Below are 21,577 nucleotides of genomic sequence, written 5' to 3'. Positions count from 1 at the left end.
ACTGAACCTCTATAACAAACATACCTACAGTTTTCTCCATCCCTGCCTCAAATGCGCACAATTTCAGGCTAAAAGGCTTCAGCACACATCTCACCCCTGGCCAGATCAAACCACGGAGAGGTCGATGAAGAGGAGAAGATGTAGGATGAATGATCTGAAGAAGGAGGGGCGAGTTTACTGGCTGCATTATACATGTAACAGAAAGTTTGGCTGAGCAGCCTGATGTAACACTAGCATTCATGCTTGAAGCTTGTTTGTATTTTTATCCGGAATCTGCTGGGATCAAGCACAACAGAGGGCGCCTTCTTTTAATCACCCTTTAAAGCTGCATTTAATCACGGTTTTCCTTGCTAACAATGAGTCTTTGGGGCTGACTGTGCACAACAGCAGGATCAGAACGTGCATGTGCACAAATGTTTTTTCCTTTTCCTCTGGCTAAACTCCCAATAGTTTCTCTATGCCTCTAAAACCTTATTACTGTTAAAAGGCTTTCAAGCATTAACTTGTCTTTGGTTGTTTTCACACCTAGTTTGTTAATTAAGTTCATTTATTCTGGTCCAAAGCAGTCACTGAGTTTGTGAACTTGTAGCTTTTTCTGTGATTTTGCTTCTTTTTACACAGAACCAATTCCAAGCAAACTCCCAAGTAAACCAAAATACGTCACTACAAACCAAGTGACACATTCAGCCTCCTTATTGGTCAGATTTGTGTGGGACAGGAGCAACAAAACTAAATAAAGGAAGAACATGCTGAGTGTCAGACTGAGGCTGGATCGCTCTGGACTTTGCTTGGAACTGGACCGAGACCAACTCCTTAAACGGGCTCGGTGCAGTTGTTTTAGTCTGCATCTGTGTGATTACCATGTTCACATCTGCACAAGCGAAATGGACCAGGGGGGAAATGAGTTTGATTTAAACAGACTAAACAGAGGTGTGAAAAGAGCCTCACGTTGAGGTTGGATACATTTTAAAAGGTTTAGTCATGTCTCTGAGAATTTCCAGCACACAGTGTTGCTGTTTTCATCCCCTTCTTATATGTAGATCACACAAAGCCAAGCATTAAAGTTTGAATAAGCCTGTTCAGCCTTTTTAATTTTTAGGGAGAAGGGGCGTGTATCGTGGTATCAGTGAGCTGATTAAACAGCCTTTAGAGGAAGAGGTCATGGGAACACCAGTTATCTGCCCTTATCTCCCAATCTCCAGCCATCTGTGCAACATCTGCATTTATGCACATTAATGGATATTTAAATTTTATTCATGTCTGTCCATTCTGCGCACCAACAACCCCCCCCCCCCCCCCCAAAATCAACAAGACCCTGAAGACGTTCACTTTGGGCAGCAATTTCTTTCCAACCTGAAAAGGGCAATGCTACCATTTTCCAGATGGGGAAAAATGGCCCTGGAATTGGTCCTAATTCTCATCCCAGCCACTACACATCAAAAAATCTTAAATATCCTCTGCTACCAAGGTTTTGGTTTAGATTGGGTTCTGTTTATTCTGTACACTACTGAGCTACCAATAGACTGGTGGAAACCCACAAGAAGAAGGCCTTATGGAAATAGGCAAGTTCAGTGATTATTGGCTTGAGAATGACTGTTACTCTTGGCAGTCTAACCCATTATCTGGCAATGATAATGTAGCAGAGTGCCCTGTGTGGGGGAAGTGTTTCAGATTTAGGACAAAGTGATATGATTTGGGACAAAATTCATATTTTTTGGAATAATTTTCCTAAACTTAACCAAATATTTTGACTTTTTTACCACACGGTTCATTTTGATCTGAAACATTTGTTTACTTGGAAAATTTTTGTTTTTGTTTGGTTTATTTTCTTTTGTCCCTTTTGATTTATATTTTCATTTCAAGTTTGGTTTTAAATTTAGGGTTTTACCTGCATGATTGTTGGCTTCCACCACAGAGGTTTTGGCCTCCCATCAGAGGAAAATCACCAGGACTCCACAAAAATCCACCAAAGGTGGCTTAATTTACTTGAACATAATGTACACTATCATTTATCAAATGGCCATAAATAACAGGAAAATGAACAAACTTCTGTTATGTAAGATGACACAGACCAGCCCAGTAGAGCTTATATGTGTGATCACCCTCAAAGGCCCATTGTAAGCCAGTAAAAATGAAATTTCTTGCAAGAGGTATTTAAGAAGTCTTAAATTGAACTTATCTGTAGACACCCTGATAACAGATTTTATTTTACTTTTTCCTATCAGTAGATTATCTTCAGAGCCATTGTGGTTATTAATGTTAAGTATATAAAAGCATGAGTGATTTCAGACATCGTCTTGGCCTCTGTTCAGTTAACAGGTTTGTGCATTTTTAGCTGCCAAAACTTTAAAGGTGAACACAGGGTTGGACTTGTCCTGTTCTCTGTTTCAAAGGTAGACGTTAAATTTTATTGGTGATAAGAAAGGCTCCATTTGATCGGGCCAGTGCCATCGTTAAGGTCATAAACTTTTATAAAGTTTGTTCTTTCTGAGCTTTATCACCAGCAGCACACAAACTCGGTAACCTAAAGCGCAGTTATTTAAAGATCTTGGCAGTCTAAAAGGTTTGTGTATGTTTCCTCAGACAATATAACCAATGAGCCATAATGAAAAGAATGATCTAAATGAGAAAGAATGCTGACTCATTAACTATCAAATAACAGTATCATTTTTACATGTTAAATTTATTAGGTTGAAAGTGCTGTCCTTGTTCTTCTGGTAACTCATGTGACCCATTCAGTGTCCCTGAAGGTTGCTCGAAACCCCCGGGGCCACAGGCAGTGATGAATGAGACGGTTTCTGTTTTATTCAGACGTAAAAGTCAGTTAGTCCCTCAGACAGACACTCAGTCATCCCGCCCACTCACAGCATGCACACTTTATTAGGGGGCCTGGACCCCCCACATGCCATGAAAATGGGTGATATCTGGCTTGCATTAACATACGCGCACACAGACACACTCTTCTAATTTTCTCACTAAAGCTTGTGAGCATGGCGTGCTCATTTGGGCTGCCATCTCCCTGCGGTGACGCCGTCGTGCCTCTGTCTTTTAATGTTTTTACACAGGGAGCGAGCCACTCTGTCTAGAGACTGGAAGATCCAACTTTAATGCAAAAGAGGAATTAAGACTGTGGTGACTCTGCCAATGAGGAAAGGCTGACTAACCCTCCCAGACGTCACACATGTAGAAAGTCCCATGCTGGCTGTTTTTTGAGTTTTTCAAGAAATTCACGGACACACTCGTCCAGAGTGAATTACTGTCACTCTGACTGTACTATGAGCCACAAGTGGTAGATAAAGGATGTGAGCCAACGCTGAAGTCTGGGTCTGGCATCGATGTCAAATGTTCATATTCGGGTTAAGAAGAAAATGGAGAAGAACTTTTTCTGTTCAGCAAACTTCTGTATTTGTGTGGCTGAAGTTTAGGAGCAGTTTGAGGTGAATTGGGTAGATTTTCTCCAGACTGTCAGTGCCTGTGATAATATTATCAGAGTAGCTCAAAGTCTTATTTGCATTTAAAACTTTTTAATCTTCACTGACTGTAGTGGATCATAACACAAATCCAGCTGAATTTGATTTATATAGCACCAGTTCACAGCAACAATTGTATCATGGTGCTGAGATAAAGCTGCTGCAATCAGACAGTCCAACAAGCAGGACGATCATCTACCTCTCAATTTCTGTAACTACATGGAGGTGCTGTGGCACGCACTTCTGAGTCCTGTTGTTGTTTTAATTTATCACAATTTTAATGATATTTGAGCACAGATATCTCTTTGTGCTTGGATAAATGTTACAGAGATCTGGCGGTAGCTCTCTAGGCAAATTTTACACTTGCGGACAAAAAAGAAGTGACATTGAATTGGTGTCCATGCTGGGTTGATATCAGATAGTGTTTCCCATTGAATTGGATTCTAACCAACATGCCAACTCCACAGTCTTGAACAGTGATTAATATACCTGGGTAGCCCACGTAAGTACCCTTTATGTGGGAGATGCCTGTAGATATCCGGACTTGAGGTGTAAAACTGTTGCAGACATGGGCAGCTGAACAGCCAAGCAGTCATTTGTGTTATACTGCTTTGAAGTCTGCTGCATGGAGCATATGCTTAGTTGGTGATGTAATGTAAATTCTCCACGAACAAGTCCATGCGGTCACAAATAACTGAGAAGCATGCGAATGACCGTGTAGTAGACTCGCTAAGTCACTTAATGAGTGATAGAAGGTTGGTTTGATGTGCAGTTTGGTTTAAATCTCAGTTTTTAATTTATTTGTCCAGTACCGTTTCTTCTGCTCCCGGCTCTCTCTCGGTGTGCATGACACCTGTTGTATAGCAAGTCCAGGACAAGCTTTTCATTTGGGCAGGGAAGTTTTTCCTTATCCACATAAGGAGCTTAACCAAGTGTGGCTTAGATCATGTTAAATCTCTGACATCTTATCGGTAAGAGTGTAGTAAAAATGTATCCCAAGGAGTCGCTATAGAAGCCGACACATGTATAGCTTTGAACTACAGGTGTTAATAATTTTCCAGACATGCACACTCGTATCTGATTAGCTCTTGGCATCATTATCTACGCCGCAAAGTTTTATGGCTTTAGGGATATTAATATGTTTATTTCAGATGGAAAATCAGAGAGGAGCAGTTTGTTGATTCTTCATTGCTTTATTTTCTTTTTGTCGCATCCATAAAATAAACCTTTAGCATTGTTGTAATCAGCAGTGGAGCCTCCTTGTCTGTATGGAAAGATGCTGAAAGGGAAAGGGGGTGGTTGGGGCTGTGGAGGGAGGAGATGGAGTTTGACTGGCAGGGACTACGAGAATGAGTCACTCATCCGGCTCCCTGAATTTGGAGCTGCAGACCTATTCTGGGCTGCGGTGACACGTGTATGTGTGCGGTTGTGTGCATGGATGCATGCACACTAATGTACACACATGGTCGAGTCCAATAGCTAAAGTCACCAGATTTGTGCTGTTAGCCTTGCCGCGCTCTGTGCGCGTTTGTGTGTTGGAGGAAAATGAAAGTAGTCTGGTGACCAAACCACAACACAGAAGCCAAATTTTAAACAGATATTTATCTTCTCTCTCCCTCCACTGCACTAAATTCCCTTCAGTAACAGCACCACCAGTCTGCAAGTGACTCCAGCTCCACTGTGGCCTCCATCGATCGCTTCACATATACGTTTTATAAGTGGTTAAGCAGTCAGGCTCATAAGCATTTCAAAAGTAATGTAACTTTGTACTTTCAGTACACCACCATCACACTGGATTTCAAATGAAGTAAAAGGTCAAGGGTTTTTCCTGCATTCAATAAATGTTGGCCTTCCCCCAAAGAAAAACTACCGTAATTGTAATAAAGCTATTATTATTTTTTTAATTGTTTTAAGCATCAGCCTATCATCAGTCACATTTTTGTTAATCAGATGACCTAAAATAACAGGAAAATTCAGACTTCTGTTAAGTAAGATCAGTGTTGTAAGTATATGTGGAACAGCTGGGAAATAAGACTGGTTTAATTGTGAATTTTAGCTTTAGTAAAATAATATAATTATCTAAAATTAGCAAAATGGGCATTTTATTTATTCATTTATTTATTTATTTATTTAAATAACTCACCTAATTTACATGGATTTGTCCAAATGTAAATACTTACATTTACTTGTAGAGGACATTTCAATGAGATTAATTTAATCTGTTTTGATTACTTAATAGGGATTCACTTTTGTTGCATGTTCAATTTCCACTTCTTTTGATCGATCCCTCTTTCCCCTCTCCCTGAAATGAAAGCAGACCCTTGTGATCTGGCTTGATGACACTCGATGAGGCACGTTACTTCTTCTTTTCTGTGGTTTACCAGCAAAGCATTCATGCTAAAGGGCAGGTTATTTGTACATTTTGCCAGCTGACCGCTCAGTTTGATGTTATTAATCAGCAAAGCGACTTCCTGAATGTGATGCTTGCCAGTTTGTTGGGCGTAAGATCAGCTGACTTTCCTTCTGACAGCACAATGTTTCATTCTCCATTTGTAACTCACTGCTATTCGCAGATATTCAAGATTTCCTTCCAAATTCCACAATAACTGCAGGAAGAGATCTTCAGTGAAGCAGTCAGGTAGCCAGGTGCTCATCAAAGCCAAATGTTTTACAGTGTTGTCATTTTCTGGAAGGAAAGCATGCTCAGACGAGTTTGGGAGCATGCGTGCATGCATTTATGTGTTTTTCCTCTCTGGGAAAATAGGCCTAAGAGTGATAAGTCTGCAACCTTGGCTCAGGGGCTGGAGATTAGGAGATAGAAGTTTGAGCTCTGAGATCATCACTGATGTGCCTGTTCAGGATTTTGTTTCTCATTATCACTGCAGTAATAATCATTTCCTGTGAAGATTGCCTACTTTGCTGCTTTTAATCTGTTCAGCCTTTTTTTTTTTTTATTTCCCACTGGCAATCCTAGTAGTTAATTATTTGTCTTAATGAGATTGAAAGGTGCCAAAGATGCAACTGAGGTACCTCAGGAAGACAATAGTGACATATTTAAATCGGCTGCAGCTTTAAAGGAGCTCCCCCTCACATTAGAGTGTAATAACTGTCTCTTGACTGCACACGTTTAAACCGACCCAGGGCCAGCTTAATCACAGTTTTGGCTGACTTCGAGATGGTTTGGACCTTCAAGACGCGACAGTTTTCTGTCTGGCTGATTCCCAAATTAATGTGCTTTAGCTGTCTCTGCTCTAGTGAAGATGGTCTAAACATTCAAAAGGATTTTATTAGCTTTACTAATATGACAAACCTTCAAACTCCATACTTTCTATTGAGATGCACATGACTAGTCAGCCTTTTCGTCTTCTTTTAATAGTATACTGTCAGGTGAAGGCAGTTTGTTCAGCCAACATCAGTCAACAAACACAACTTAGCCTATTATCTCCTTCCAGCTCAGCTTGTAGAACATGATTTCAAACTTTTTGAATGGGTCAGCACCCATTTATGATGTTTGGGAATAATAAACAAAAAACACAAACCAGGAGAGGTCATTAAATAAAAACATGCAAAATGACCATCAAATATTTGTGATTAAATATTTACATTTTAAATAGAAACCTGAACTAAATAAAAATAAAGCCTTGGGATTTCATTTACATGCTTCATTTATTTGACCTTTGTCTGATCTGGCATTTATTTTACATCTTCTCTTTGATGGGAAAAGGGAAGCGTGGCTATTGGTTAGAAGAATGAAACAGAAATCGCAGAGGAAATGTCAACTAGTTTATCAACAGGAGATCAAAATGAGATAAATGCTATTTTTTGTGGGAAGGCTGCAAAGTTTTCGCTTTTAAATCAAGTTGTGATATTCCTAAGTTTAGGAATGACATGTCATAAAGCAGATTTGTATTATGCTCATTGTTTAGATTTTTTTTTTGTTTGTTTGTGTAAGCAGCTTTGCTTCCTCTTCGCTTTTTTTTTTTTTTTCTAAGTTCCTCCATAGAAAACGTATTCACCCAACCTTTTATATCTCATTTCCTTTATTCTCTCTGATTCTCTCTCTCTGGAAAGCTTTTTGGTTTCCTTTGGCGTCATACTACTCTTTTTAGTCTCTTTGTTCCTTGGTGGGGAAATGAACATGTAAGCACACATTTCAGGCTCATATCCGTACCCCATTATAAGATTAGATTAAGGTTTTTTTTCTTCTACTTCTTTGGTAAATGCTCATCCTGTCTGCATCTCCCCAACACTGACCTCTTCTCTTACAATCTCCTTCTTCCTTATCAGTGTGTTCAGTCGTCTGTCTCTTTATTAACGTTATGTAATGGAGGATCATGTGAGAGCGTAGGGTGAAGGTTAACACTGTGCACCTGCGAATACTCGTCCTCCTTTTCCCTTTGATCTCTGCTGGATTTCTTTCTTTTCTTTCACCTTTCTTCCTCTTCCTCACTCTCTTGTCTGCGTTTCCACCTGATTTCTTCCTTCCTCGTCCCATCCGTTTTCCACGACTCCTCCCTGCCTTTAAGCCGCTGGCTCCTCGATTCTGAACTCCATCCTTTATGGGTAATTATGAGATCAGCTCAGTGAGGAGCAGAGTTTTTAAACAGTAGTTTAAGGCTCAGGACTCCTCATTAGAGCACAGGTAGACTGTCTGTTGTGTTGAAGAGGGATAGTTAACTTGGTGTGTATCGTTAATAGTCAATCACCTTAAACTCAAGTGATTTAAATTCACTATCCTTTTTAATATAGATTCTGTGCATCATTTAAATCCTTTAATTTGGAGATCCTATAGAGTGGCAGTTAAGTGTTAAGTGAAGTTTAAACTTTATCTTAATTCTTTTCACATGTGTTTATTTGCGTCTTCCTCCAAAATATGACTTTCTGCAGATGCCAGTGCCGTTAACGCCCAGCAGAGATTCCCCGTTTCCTGCTCTGTACCCATTTGTTTCCTGCCTTTATGTGTTATCCTGATCCCTGCACTGATTTAAAAATAAATAAATAAAAATCCAGATTTCAGCAGTGAGCCAGCCTCCTCAGAGATTTGAGCCTGGTCAGCTACCTCTGTGGGTCTCTCTCCATGGCCCTGGATCATTACCCTGCAGACAGACACACACCGACCTTTCCAGTGGCTAAATATAGGTCCGCCAAAGAATAGGAGGAAGGGAGGGAAAAATAAACGGGGGGATAGATGGATAGAATTAACAGCATGTTAAAGAAACTTGTTGGAGAGAAAGAGGCAGCCTGTGTTTGGGCTCAGCGGCTGCAGGCCTTTTTGGACAATACCCCAGTGATGGTTATCGGTCATTATGAGTACCGTTCCAACTGGAGTGACGTCAGAGTCCGTAAGAAAAGCAGACCTGCGTGTTAAACCCGCTCACCCTGTGATTATTGCTGCACAGATTGTGTGTTTCTCTTGGATGGGAGCACGCAGGTGGCTTGGGACTGCAGGCTAATAGTAAATGAGTTTTAATGCCCTGTACTTGGCTATATATAGACTCCAGCGAGGCCTGAAATCGTGTGCTTCCCCCTCTGCCCGACAATCAGAAATTCTTCCTGTCTGGAGCAAAGTTTGCCAGATAGTACAAGGGTTTTTTTCCCTTTGTCTACTTAAGTTTTCACTGACTTGTGGCCTCCTGCGCCATCAGCCGTGGACTAAACCAGAGCAGCCATAAAACAAGCTGCATAATAGCTCAGACATGTTAACACTTTACTTGCTGCTGAGGAGTATTTCTCTAAGCTCTACGAGTTTCACGTGTTGGCATTATGTTTAAAAAAAGATTCCAATTGTTTTTTTTTTTTTAAGAGTTTCTCTGGAAGATGGCGTGTTTACAGTCCCATAACACTTCTCTAACACTTTGTACACAGCTCTAGTGTGAATAAAAACAGCAAAACTGCCAGCAAAAGCACACACAAGACACATTTTCTGCATATGTTTTTACATGCACACTTAACAATAGAGATCAGTAGTGGAGGATCTTTTACTTGAAGTACAAGGCTTTGCTCTTTGGTCATGACTGGTCAGTTGACTTCAGGTTTTTTTAATTTTGGTATTACGTCTCTGAAGTTATACTATCAGGCGTGGCCAGCCGGACGCATCATAAAGTCTAAAGCACAAACTTCTTGGAAGGACTGTACCACTCAGTAAGCGGAAGTCAACCTGAGCAGACACTGATTACTTGTCATTCCCAGTGGCCACGCCCCAAATTCTACGAAACAATTGGATGAGTTGTAAAAACTAATTCATTGCACAGTTTTTTATGAAGGGGGAAACTAAACAAAGGTTTAGTTTTTGTTAGTTCGTTTTTGTTAATATACATTTAAATGCTGTTAAACTGGGCCCAGCATTAGATTTACTTGCTTTTGGAGCCAGCTTCAAGTGGCCACTAGAAGAACTACAGTCAGCCTAAGAGTCTGCAGTAGGCGGCTCTCTAATACTTGCAGTTTGACAGGGTTCTTCCTGCATGCACAATGACATTTTGGTTTTGGCTTTACCAGGACTGTAATAAGTCATTTTAAACAGTTTTAATTGGCTTAAATTGAAAGGAGAAAAAATAACAAAATGCTGAGCAGCTATGGATGTGAAGTCGGCCCTCAAATGGCAATTTTTGAGCCAAAAAACTTTCTTTGTACCGCTATCGGAAGTAATTGTGCTTTTATTACTAGTTACGTGAGGGGGTCTCCTTCATTATTATTTTGAAACCCTAATATTCTTAAACAAGATTAATTAGAAGCGTGTCATAAAGTTTAGGGTGCGCTAGATTCCTAGGGGTGGTCATAGTTTGTATGAGTCAAAGTTTTATTGCTTCTCTAGTCTTTTTGATCTCCACCTCTCTGGCTTTTAGCCTCAGTGTGTGTTTTTACTCACACTGCGGTAACCACCAGCTGTAACAGATGCACCTCCAACTGGACCCTCATTGGTGCATCTGTTGAAATGCTGCACCATCAGCGGTGCTTGCTGTCTGGCTTTCTGGGTCCGTCTGTGTTGCTTCTGAATCAGTTTAGGAGGCGTGAATGAACAGGTCTTGTGTCTCTTTTGAACTGAGATGTAAACTGTGTACAGTACTTTTAATGCAGATTTATCGTTGTGATGGTAAAAGCGTACCTCTACAGTGCTTTCAGGACAGGCCAACGTGTGTTTTGTAAACACGGCATGACAGTGAAGCAGGGCTCTTCTGGCCAGGTGGCTTTAGACAGATCACACCCTCACGCTGCAGCTCTCTGACTCTGCGCTGCAAACTCAAAACTCTTTTGGCAAGTTTCAGTAATTGAATCATATTTTGTCTTGTTTGTCGTGACTCGGCCATTTATTTTTAGAGCTAAAAGCTTTTGTTGCTAGGAGACTGTGTGTCTTAGAGGCTGAGTGAGTGAGGGAGGGAGGGACAGTATGAAAGAGAAAAGAAATGAAGAAAGGAAGCGATGGCTGCGGCGTTGAGGGGGAGAAAGGCGGAATCTGTGAAAGGCGAACGACAAAACGAACGAGCTATGAGTCAGCAGGGACATCTGCAACACATGCAGTGGGCATGGTTGCTATTTCTGTGTTCTTTGTCTGTGTGCTCTGTGCACCCACGCATGAACCCACTTACCTCTCGCCACTAACCTGTGTTGTGTATCTGTGTACTTTGCGAGATATTAGCTCGCCCACTTTGATTCAGTCCCCTCCTCCCCGCTGTGCGTTGTATGTGTCACCGGGCATCTGTGCATGTACTACATGTGCACATGTGTGTTTTTCATCGGCGATTGTGTCACAACGCCTAACCTGTCCCCAGTGACAAGAGCCTTATTGTCCGCTGTATGAATCATATGCTTGTACCCCATTAGTAATCTGCCTTCAAATGGCTGTTAGCGACTATCACAGCCAGCTCGTCTGTCTTTTGGCTCTCTCTCCGAGCACCATTGGAGATCAGATAGCAGCATGTTGTTTATTAGTCACCGGGAGCGCGCCTGTTTTTCAGGATATTTTTTACTCTTCCTTACGATTGCTTAAGTTTTGTAGCTGCCAACTTTAAAAAAAGAAAATACTTATAGTTGTAGCCAGCATATTTGCAGATTTGGAGAGTGAAAGTTACGTCAGAAAACTTGCACTCCTTTAGTTTCTGTCACATGTATAAACCAACTTACAGTGTTGGTTACTCGTATTCAACAGGACCAAAGTTTCTCAAGCCCCCTTTTTTTCTTTTTGTAATTCCAAAATCTGTGTGATATAAGTGAAGGCAAATAGCTGAATTATATAACTGTTGTACCACCTACCTATTGCTGAAACATTATGTTAAGAGGGGCAGCCAATCAAAAGAAAGGTTGCTAAAACGAAGGTGGTATAGCTAGTATGGCTCAGACAGTCAATGAACTGAGAGGCTGCAGCGAGGCCCGACTGTGAGATAAAGATTATTTTGAACTGTGAATCATGCAGAGCTACTCTGACCGTCCATGAATAAAAAAAAACAAAATGTTGCAATACAAATTTAGATGACTAATGCGCTTGGTTAGGTCAGTCAGTTTGAATTCATAAAATGTCTCCATCACTGTGATGTGATGACTCAGGCTTATGGATTGAGCCCCTTGATGCAGGAACATTTATGAAATATCATTAATTTGATGGGAGAGAGATGGGGGGCGTGATGAGTGATAGCATGTATTACTTTTGGTTTAGTAGACGAAGCAGTGCTGTGAAGTTTTCTTGCAAGATTTGGAGTGTGCTGAACAACAAAATGTTCTTAAATTTGAACATTACTCAACTGGTGTGTCTCCGTTACTTAGCCACATGTTGATGCACAAGGAGCTTGCACCAGTGTGGCAGCATGCCGGTGTTTGCAGAATTTGAAGTCCTGTGATGATATTATGAATAGTTTTTCATGCTCTAAAGGATCTGCTTCCATGGTTGAGTGGTATGTGTATATGACTTCTTGTTATGTGGCTGCGCTGTGTATTGTAAACATCAGCCAAGTGCCTTTTTGTGGCTTTCTTTCTCTCTGTATGACTGATGTCTCCATAGGTCTTAGTTTACGCACTGTCTTTTGTTGTGGTTAGATGTTGCCAGTTTTGGTCGGTTATGCATTACTGATACAGTCTGCTTCTGCAGCTGATACTTACACCGCTATTTCCCTGACTTATGTATTCATGGTGAGGCCCAGCTCCACTTTGCACACCTGATAGTGGACTTTGGTTTCCAACTGGGTTAGTTTTTCCATGACTCACTTTGACTCCATTTACACCTGCTAATAAAATGTGATCTGTTAGAGAAAACACATGTTAATTTCAAAGTGGATTGTAAACACAAGCACCGCTGTGGTCTGAATTTGAATGTATCGCAGCACTGCGAACAGTATCAGCACGGGCAGTTGTATGTGAAAGCAAATCACACGGTGTGTTGAGGATGTGCTACCTGTTTGTGTGTGTGTGGTTAGGGATGATGTGACCCACTGTAGAGTTTGTCATCCACTCAAGCTTCACAAAACACCTTCACACATGATTTGTTTCCGTCATTTGTTGCACTTTTAACTGGTTCACAGTGAAGGACTCAAATAGATACAAACACCTCTGTAGCAAAAATGACCTTTTGACAGAAACACTGTAAAAAGCCCTTTTCTGCTCCGATTAAAAAAGTACATTTTTTGATAAACTGACGTCTGCTGTTTTGTTTATTTCAAAGAAAAGAGCAAGTGCGCACAGATCCAGGCTAAATATTTTGGGTGCCAGACCCAAAACATAATATGTCTGCATGCTGTTTGGCTCTGTTCGTAAAACAGTCATACAAAGGCAACATTCTGATCTCTCTCCTCTAGAGAAGGCCAAACCTACAGCCTTGGGCCTGTTTTAGACTTCTGCAGGCAGACTTTGTAGGGCCTACGACGTAACCTACGCAAGTGGCCGATGTCATTGCTGGCATTTGTGCTGGTGCATTATGTATTAATTACCTTGTGGTCCTGGTGTTTTATGTGCAATGCCAGCTGACAGAAACTAATAAAATGCTCTGACTTCTTTCCCTCATGGGTCTCTACTCTTTTCAATCCACTTCTTTGTAGATTCCCTCATGTTCATTACGCAATCGCCTTCCAGGAATTTGCTGACATTCGTTAGTCTTTATTTTGATTCTATGGTTCTCATTCATTACATAAAGACAATGATTGTTATTTTCTCACTGATAGGTGAGGTGCACATCAGGTTACAGCGTAGGGCTTCAGATGAGTTTGCAGTTATAATGTAGCTACAGCATGAAGGACATAATGTTTGGACTTTTAGGAGTGTGAGCTCTTGTGTTGTAACTCATGAATGCAGTTTCCTGCAGCTATGAATGAAGCACTGTTAAAGAGCCACAGGTCTGAGCCATCATCAGATTTACAGCCATTTTCCTCAGACAGTGCTGTGACAGTGAGTTTCTTTGATTTATTCTCAACATGGCTTCATTTTGGCCCATGCAGCCGAAGGGCCAGTGAGCTCATTCAATGGCGAGGCGTCATCCACAACTTACAAAAATCCCTATGATACTACAGTTTGCAACAATAACTAAACCTCTAATAATGTAACAACAGTCTTAAAGAAAACCTATTCACAACTGATCCCCATCCCAGTAAACAGTCAGTGCAGACAACAAGAGAAGCGCAATGAAAAAGTCCTAATTGATTTGAATCAACATCTGGACCCCAGGTCCACATGCTGGAGTTTAGTTACCAGGTGTGCACCTTTTTATTGATTCTCACAGCTTATGCCCCTCGTTTCTGTTTTAATGTCATCTTATCTGGTTTTCATCTGGTATTTCGCCTATTTTGTGTGGTTGTTTTTTGTGTTATTGGCTGCTTTTATGGAGCTGCCCCAGAGCGCTTTCCTCTCACATGTTGACAGGGCCATAAAGGATAAAAAGAAATAAGTATTTCCCAGTTTACTGCGCCAATTTGTTGGTTGCATACTCTTATACATCGCATGGCTTTCTGCATAGCATGGTTATGCAATGGCACCTACCTTTCAGCATAAGTGTCTTGCAGTTTAATCAAACTTGGTTCAACGGGCCACGTCACACAGCGTTACAGTCCAGCAGCCTTGAGCATATCGTTGTTAACAGTTCGCCGTCATTGCTGTATAGATATGACAGACTTTGTAGAGTGTGGGAAACTGATTGTAACCTTGGTATTTAGGATAGTGTGTTTCTTTACAGTTACATAAACACACACACACACACACTCACAAAATTTAACATTGTTATATTGTGCCCATATGTTTCCCACCCTCAGCTTTCTCAGCCTGATTGCCAAGGCACATCTGGTCCTAATAAGGTGTGTGTGTGTGTGTTTGTGTGCGTGTGTGCGCGTGCTCCTTTGCTATGCAGCCTTTCAGCCTGGCCTTCTGTAGAAGTGGTGTTGAGTCTTTTACTGCCACCCACTGCTTTACAACACAAAGCCTATACTTTAAACTTTCGGGTAATAGTGCGTGTGCTCTGGTGAGATTGTGCTCTGATAGCAGTTATAAAAAACCACAGCTTATATTTTGTCTGTGCATATTTCAAGGCCTGTTAATCTGTTGTAACACTGCTGATTTTCCAGCTTTGATGCTGATAGCAGGGGAAGATTTGATATGACTGCAATCTGTGGGAACAGATTTAACCGAAAGTGCTCATCACCAGCTTTCGCTGAGGCACCAAAGCCTTGCAAGGAGATGTTTGGGGATTTCTTCAAGTTTTTTTTGCTCCCATCAATCTTGTGTCTTATATCCTTTCTCAAATATTCCCCTCTCCTAGCTTAGCACAGTTCCTTTGTCACCTGTTATGCTCATAGTTTAAAATCCTGAGGGGTATTAGCTTTAAACAAAAGCAGTTTACAGCTGTTGTGATGTTGACCCTGGCAACAAAATGGCTGCAGTCCAGTCCAGTCGACAATTAAAGGCTTCAGAGGGATCATAGTTAATCACATGCAGATCACCAATAACATGACTCAAACACAAGACTTTTCCTTGTCACGATCATCCATCTGAACACCTCTCTCTTTCACCCCCAGGGTTTGCCTTCCCAGAGTGGGCCTACAAGCCAGAGTCAAGCCCGGGCTCCAGGCAGATCCAGCTGTGGCACTTCATTCTGGAGCTGCTCCGGAAAGAGGAGTACCATGATGTCATCGCCTGGCAGGGAGACTACGGAGAGTTTGTCATCAAGGACCCAGACGAGGTGGCCCGCCTGTGGGGGGCGAGGAAGTGTAAACCACAGATGAACTACGACAAGCTCAGCAGAGCACTCAGGTGGGACTAAAGAGTGGAGGGATGGTTTTAACACGGGTCTAACAGGCGTCAGCTTCTCAAACACGGTTCACTTTATATTTTGAAACACACGTTCAGCAAGACTTTAACCATTCAAACAAGACTACAACTCGCATATATGAACAATATTTTCCACACATGAGATGAGTCCGGATTGTGCTTTAATGGTTCCCTTTATTTATTTTTTTACTCCTTTACTCTCTTAGAGGTAAATACATTATGCATTTCACCCTGCAGTCATTCTCAGGGATGAAACTTGCTGATACTACCAACATGAATTACATTAACATGAAGGTTCAACTTCAGACAGGAACTTTTGTCCTCGATGCTTCTAATTTTCACTCATTATTTGGTCACCCAATACTTGACTCCGGATGATCGCAGGTCCCTGAAGTCTTTTAAAATAAATGTGATACATAGTTGGTTTAAAAAAAAATCCCTTAAAATTTGTGTCTTTGTGCTCTAAATTCAGTTTGAAATGTGTTATTTTCATTGAACATGGAGAATTTTTGCCACACAATGCCACTTATTTCACACTCTCACACTTGGATCAGAAACAGTCCCGCTCACCAACAGGCTGCACCCAATCATGGTTAACCTTGTTCACATATAGTCAGTGAATACTTAACATAGTTGGTTATAAGCAGAAAAGGTAAAAGTATATTTAAACACTTGGTATTAAAACAGCTTTTGTCTTTGTAGTTTGACCCTTTTGGTGATGGCTGCCTGTGTAAATATATACAGGGATAGTTGGCAATAGACTTAAAATGGTTTGTTTGTTTGTTTGTTTTTTAAAAGAAGTGCAGAAGTCTTTGGCTGGCAAACACTCAAACAGAGACACCCGAACCTGATGATGAAGAAGACGTTCGCCAGCCAGTCTGCTCATTAGTTTACGGAAATGAAAGATGCAATTTTAACAGCAAATGGCTTGAGGATAATTGTAACTCCTGATGATTAAAAGTGTTCCTGGAAATGATGAACAACATACTTTATTTTATCTGAAGTGACCTTTTTCCCCATTTGGAAAGTGTTTAGTTTTGTCCTTCATTTAATTAAAAGTGTTACTAAAAAGGTCTGAAAGTGTGAAATTAAAAAGTTAACCTTTGCTGTGCTTGCTAGTTGGCGCCAGGTTGGTTAAATTGGCTTATTATTTTAGTAAATCATAAGCACAGTTACCTGTTGTTTCTAAGATGTTATCAGTCCAGTTCAGATCTGCACTACTTTAATGAGCTTTAGACTGTGTCAGAGTAAGCTGCAACACATTAGGTTAATGATGGTTTCTATTTACTTTAAATCTTTTTTTTTTCCCTCTAAATTATTCAGTTGGTCACCACTAACATCCCAAGTAACCAACCTGTAGCTAAGCTTACTTTAAGCTTAGGTCTACTCACTTTTCCGTACTGCTGTAGAAGCCTTCATCACCAAAGCCGAGCCTCGTTACACCTGAGTTTTATCCATTCCACATCAGGACTGGAGAGCTAGGATGGCTCGTATTTGTTGGTCTATTAACACCAATGAAAAACAGCCAGCTTTTCCCAGCTAGCTGATACTAATGCTAAGCCATATACAGTGGAACCCCGACTTACAAATGCCCCATTTAACAAAAAATTCAAGTTACGAAAGCACCTAACGGCAATATTTCTGCCCATGTTACGGCAAAATGCCCACAATGCCTTCAGAATCATGTGACAACCCCCTTGGCTTTCGTACTTGCGCTTCGTTGTTCCACTTGAACGACAAACTGTTGTTGCAGTTAGCAATTAGCCTATAACCTATCGTTCACTCAAAAGGTGCGATGGGTGCTTCGACTTACGAAAATTTTCGACTTGCGAAAGACCCTCGGGAACGAATTAATTTCGTAAGTCGGGGTTCCACTGTATTTAGGTCATAGGTCATGTATTTATAAAATCTATCCACAACGCAGGAGGGTAGACAGTTTCATAAATAAATGTTAAGTTACAGCAGCTTGAATCGTGTTGTTTTGAACCTCGGCTGGACTCTGACAAACTCAGTAAAGTGTGCTGGATTGATTTTTCAAATGGATCCTCTTTGAGGGTAGTAAAGTACATCAAACCACAGGGTTAGGATAACGGTCCATTCACACACAACAGAATTGGACTATGATTTATTTTAAAATTGTACTGAGTCTTTTTTTTGTTTTCTGTTCATTTGAACTTGTAGGTGTTGAAAACAAACTCGAATGATATTTGAAAAATTGGAGCTGAAGAATAGCTTTCATCATAGTTTACCATGAACTGTGCTCTATTTTACAGTGAGAGACACCAGACAGACTCTAAACTATGGGGGGAAAGCTTTTTTTCTTCATAATTCTTTTCAGATTTCTGTTTATTGTTCAGTAATAATTCATCTTAAAGACATTTAGCTACATTTCTTACTTAGTTTGAGCTCTTTTTCTGCCTTTTTCGTAACTTTGATGTAGATTTTGTTTGATTTTCAACAGTTTGCGAGGTGGAAGAAAAGGAAAAAAAAAACAACTGGTGTGTAGTCGTGATTTGTGCATCTGCGCGGCATGCTGAAACTCCAGGGTGTCAGCCGATTTAGAAACATACACCTTCACCCTCTGCAGAGCACATGTGGGATGCTGCAAATTTTTATTTAGCTTCCAGTCTGTTCTTGTGAACACACACACATCCAGTCACTGGTGTCGCCTCCTGTGTTGTAGGTTGGTGTGGGATATAGTTTGCTATGGTGATGACTAGTTATGCTGCCTCGTCATTACACATACACACACGCGCGCTCCTACAAACACACACAAACACTTAACACCTTGTTATATGTCAGCCCTCCTCCAGCCCATCTGTGTTGTTTGTTGCTTAAACTTTATTTTTTCCAACATAACTTCATATGCCTGCATATTTAAAGCGATGCTTTCCAAGCTTGAATTCAGATATCAACACCAGTTTGTTGATCAGAAAGTGACGATGATGATTTTAAAATTAGAATCAAGTATTTATTTTGCAGCATTGGTTGGCTGTTAGTATACCCAACAATAAAGATAAACAGTGCAACAGAAGTCGGTGTTTCTGACTCATTTTAACTTCCATTTGAGGTTGTATGGGTAGGGTGGCTAGCGCAAACACACACATCCGCCACAATCCCCTAATCTTTTTTTTTTATTTTTGCTGACTACTTTTTTGTCGAATGCATTAAGCGAGACAAACAACAAGCACAGCATCGATTCTTTCGAGCTCCAGCGCAGCTAATTGCACCTACGCCGGATAATGCTTGCATTTCAGAAGAAGCAATCGTCTGCATGTTGCTCAATAGTGTCCGAAACAAAAGCTTCATAAAGCTGCGCAGAGCGTATCAGTACAGGAAGTCACATCCAGGAACGGCAGAGAGTCCGGTCAGTTTTCAAAATAAAAGACTTAGAGCAGACAAAATGTTACGCTTCTGAAATGTCCACATGTAATGTGAAGCTCTACAAAGACAAACCTGCCAGAGGTGCAATCTCACAGACTGTGCATGCGCTACACTGAGTCTCTTGTACTGTAGTTGAAGTCCAAAGGCACTGTCCTGGGCTGCAGTCAGCAGCAGTAGTCCTTACACTACTCTGCAGCCTCCGTGAGCTCGGCGTAGCACCACATATAGCAGCTTTCCACCTTCTGATAGTTCTTGTTATTGCACTGTCCTGAAGAGTTTGTAACCCCAACTCGAAGACAAGATCCTCTCTAAAGATTCAATGATGAAGCCATTGAGCCAGGCATTAGGGAAGACATAATGAGAGAGGCTGGGACTAACTAGTTGGCTACCACTGAGCTTGGAAATTAAGAGAGATTCAACCACTTGCAGCCAAATACACAACAAATCCATCACTAAGAAGTCATTGTATATCATAAAGGCTCGGATTTTAATCCCCACTGTAGGAGCATTTCAAGCTTAACATGTTTAAAAGACAATCAGTACTAGCAGTTTTTGGTACAAGTGTGTTTGTACCAAAGTCAAGTCACCAAACTGTAATTAGGACCTGTATATTCTTTTTTTTAAAGTTTGGCTTCATTTACTCATAAAACACATTTCTGTTTACCAAATGGCCCAAAATAACAGAACGCACTAACAACTGCTAAGTAAAGCAGCACAGACTCATTGCCTTAACTCTGTGCAGGCCAATGGTGCCCATGTGTGCTGTTACCCCCTGCAAAGACCTATTTTGAGCATAGGGGAAAAACCATCTGAAGTGACAACACATCAGGAAATATTTAGCAGCATTGTCCTTTAAGTTCAGTCTGAAACCACTGGGTGATAAACTGGGAGCCCCTTTGATCTCCTCTGTGAACTGAAAGTTATTAAACTTGTTGCTAATACACAAAAACAGACCAAATGTGAGTGTGGGCATTACAGGGCTCTTATCCCCACGAAGGAACTAAGCCACAGAGAATTAACAGTATATTAACAGTCAGTTTGATATCTCAGCAGTTACTTTCTCCCTGCTCTCAGTGTTTCACATCAAGGAGCAGCTGGAGCCAGGCTCTGCTGTGAATGCCTTTTCTGTGGTTTTCTAAACCTTTTTAACAACGAGCTGTTAATTAATTCTGACGTCGTCAGAAGAAAGTCCTCTTCATCTTTGATTGATGCTTCTCGCCGCCTTTTGAAGCAAACACGCGCCGGTACACACATGAACGTTTCTTCATACGGTGCGTGTTATCGAGCGTATGTGTTTTTGGGCTCCTTCATATCTGCGTGTGCGTTCGCTGCACAGAAGTCGCGTCTGTATGGCCCAAAGTCCTTTCTAGTTTGTTTGAAGGAAGTTCAAAGACCACGAGGCCTCGAGAGAACCGGGGCCCCACGATGTGAGACTGGCTGCCCCATATTGACTCGGTGCTGTTTGAGATTGTGTATGCGTGTTTCTTTCACACATATGTGCCTGCCCTTTTCCCCGATTTGTTCAAAGTGCCTTCCATTTATCATGTCAGCGAACATTATGTCCACCAGCTTTCACAGCACGCACAGCCCTGATATTATTAAGACCCACACACAGATCCTGCCATTCAATGGTGTGTGTGTGTGTGTGTGTACTGATTTGTTATGAGTTTTTCCACCTTTTTTGTTTGCACTGGGTTTTGCCTGCACGCTCCTGTTAATTTTTCACCTCTACATAGTTCTCAAGTGTCGAAGCAAATAGCAGTACATGCCATTTGATTGTGATTTGACTTCATATTTCAAATCAGCTACTTTACAGAAGGAGGAAGGAAATAAAAAAACTTTATTGTTGTGAGGCTGAAGGCTTGCACAAAAGATTTAGGCGTCCACCAAAATTTTGTTTTTCTTAACGCAAGGTTTAATTTACAGAGGTTTAATACGTATTTTGATTTATTAAATGGCCAACGAGTAGAAGAAAGATAATACTGATTCATTGCCTTGTCACACCCTGAGAGGCGTGTGCACCCAAAGCACTAACTAAAGTATTTCTTCTTAACACCTTTTATTGTTAAGTTACTCTGATGCATAAAGGACAGTAAAGCTGTGTGGAAATGAGCCGTCGTTTCGCAGCTCCGTCAAAGTAAACTGACAGAAAAAGCTACTTTCAGCTGCTCCCTAATTCACATGATTTCTCTATAGATTTTTATCCTTACACAAACCCAACGGGATTTAGAAAACCTAAAATGATGTGTCACACATTCATTTTAGATTTTTAAAGATGTCCTGATACATAAAACCTGAGAGTTGAAAGGTGGTGTCCCTTGTTTTTCACCTTTTTCTGTTTTCCCTCTAGTTTGCTGTGCATGTCAGTAGTTTTTGTTGTTGGCTTGCCTGTTTTCTGCCTGCGTCGTATGTTTGAGCCTTTGTGCCTGTTGTATATCTGCCTGTAGTGCTGTGTGTGTGTGTCTGCGTTACATCTGCGTGGGCGTGCG

At 41.0% G+C, this 21,577-nt stretch overlaps 1 protein-coding gene across 1 annotated transcript in view; it reads left to right on the top strand.

Moving 5' to 3' along the window:
- erf (Ets2 repressor factor) overlaps positions 1-21,577 on the top strand; it is a 45,041-nt gene that overhangs the window by 12,961 nt on the left and 10,503 nt on the right. The window contains exon 2 of the mRNA XM_084919270.1: positions 15,452-15,686. Coding sequence (XP_084775396.1) covers positions 15,452-15,686 — 235 coding nt within the window. The remainder of the gene's footprint in view (positions 1-15,451; positions 15,687-21,577) is intronic.

The sequence above is a fragment of the Perissodus microlepis genome, chromosome 22 (genome assembly GCF_051167445.1).
Source record: "Perissodus microlepis isolate ML-2025 ecotype Zambia chromosome 22, ASM5116744v1, whole genome shotgun sequence".
In the NCBI taxonomy this organism is placed as follows: Eukaryota; Metazoa; Chordata; class Actinopteri; order Cichliformes; family Cichlidae; genus Perissodus; species Perissodus microlepis.
Note: the sequence above shows the minus strand (reverse complement) of the source record. Positions and strands in the feature narration are given on the sequence as shown.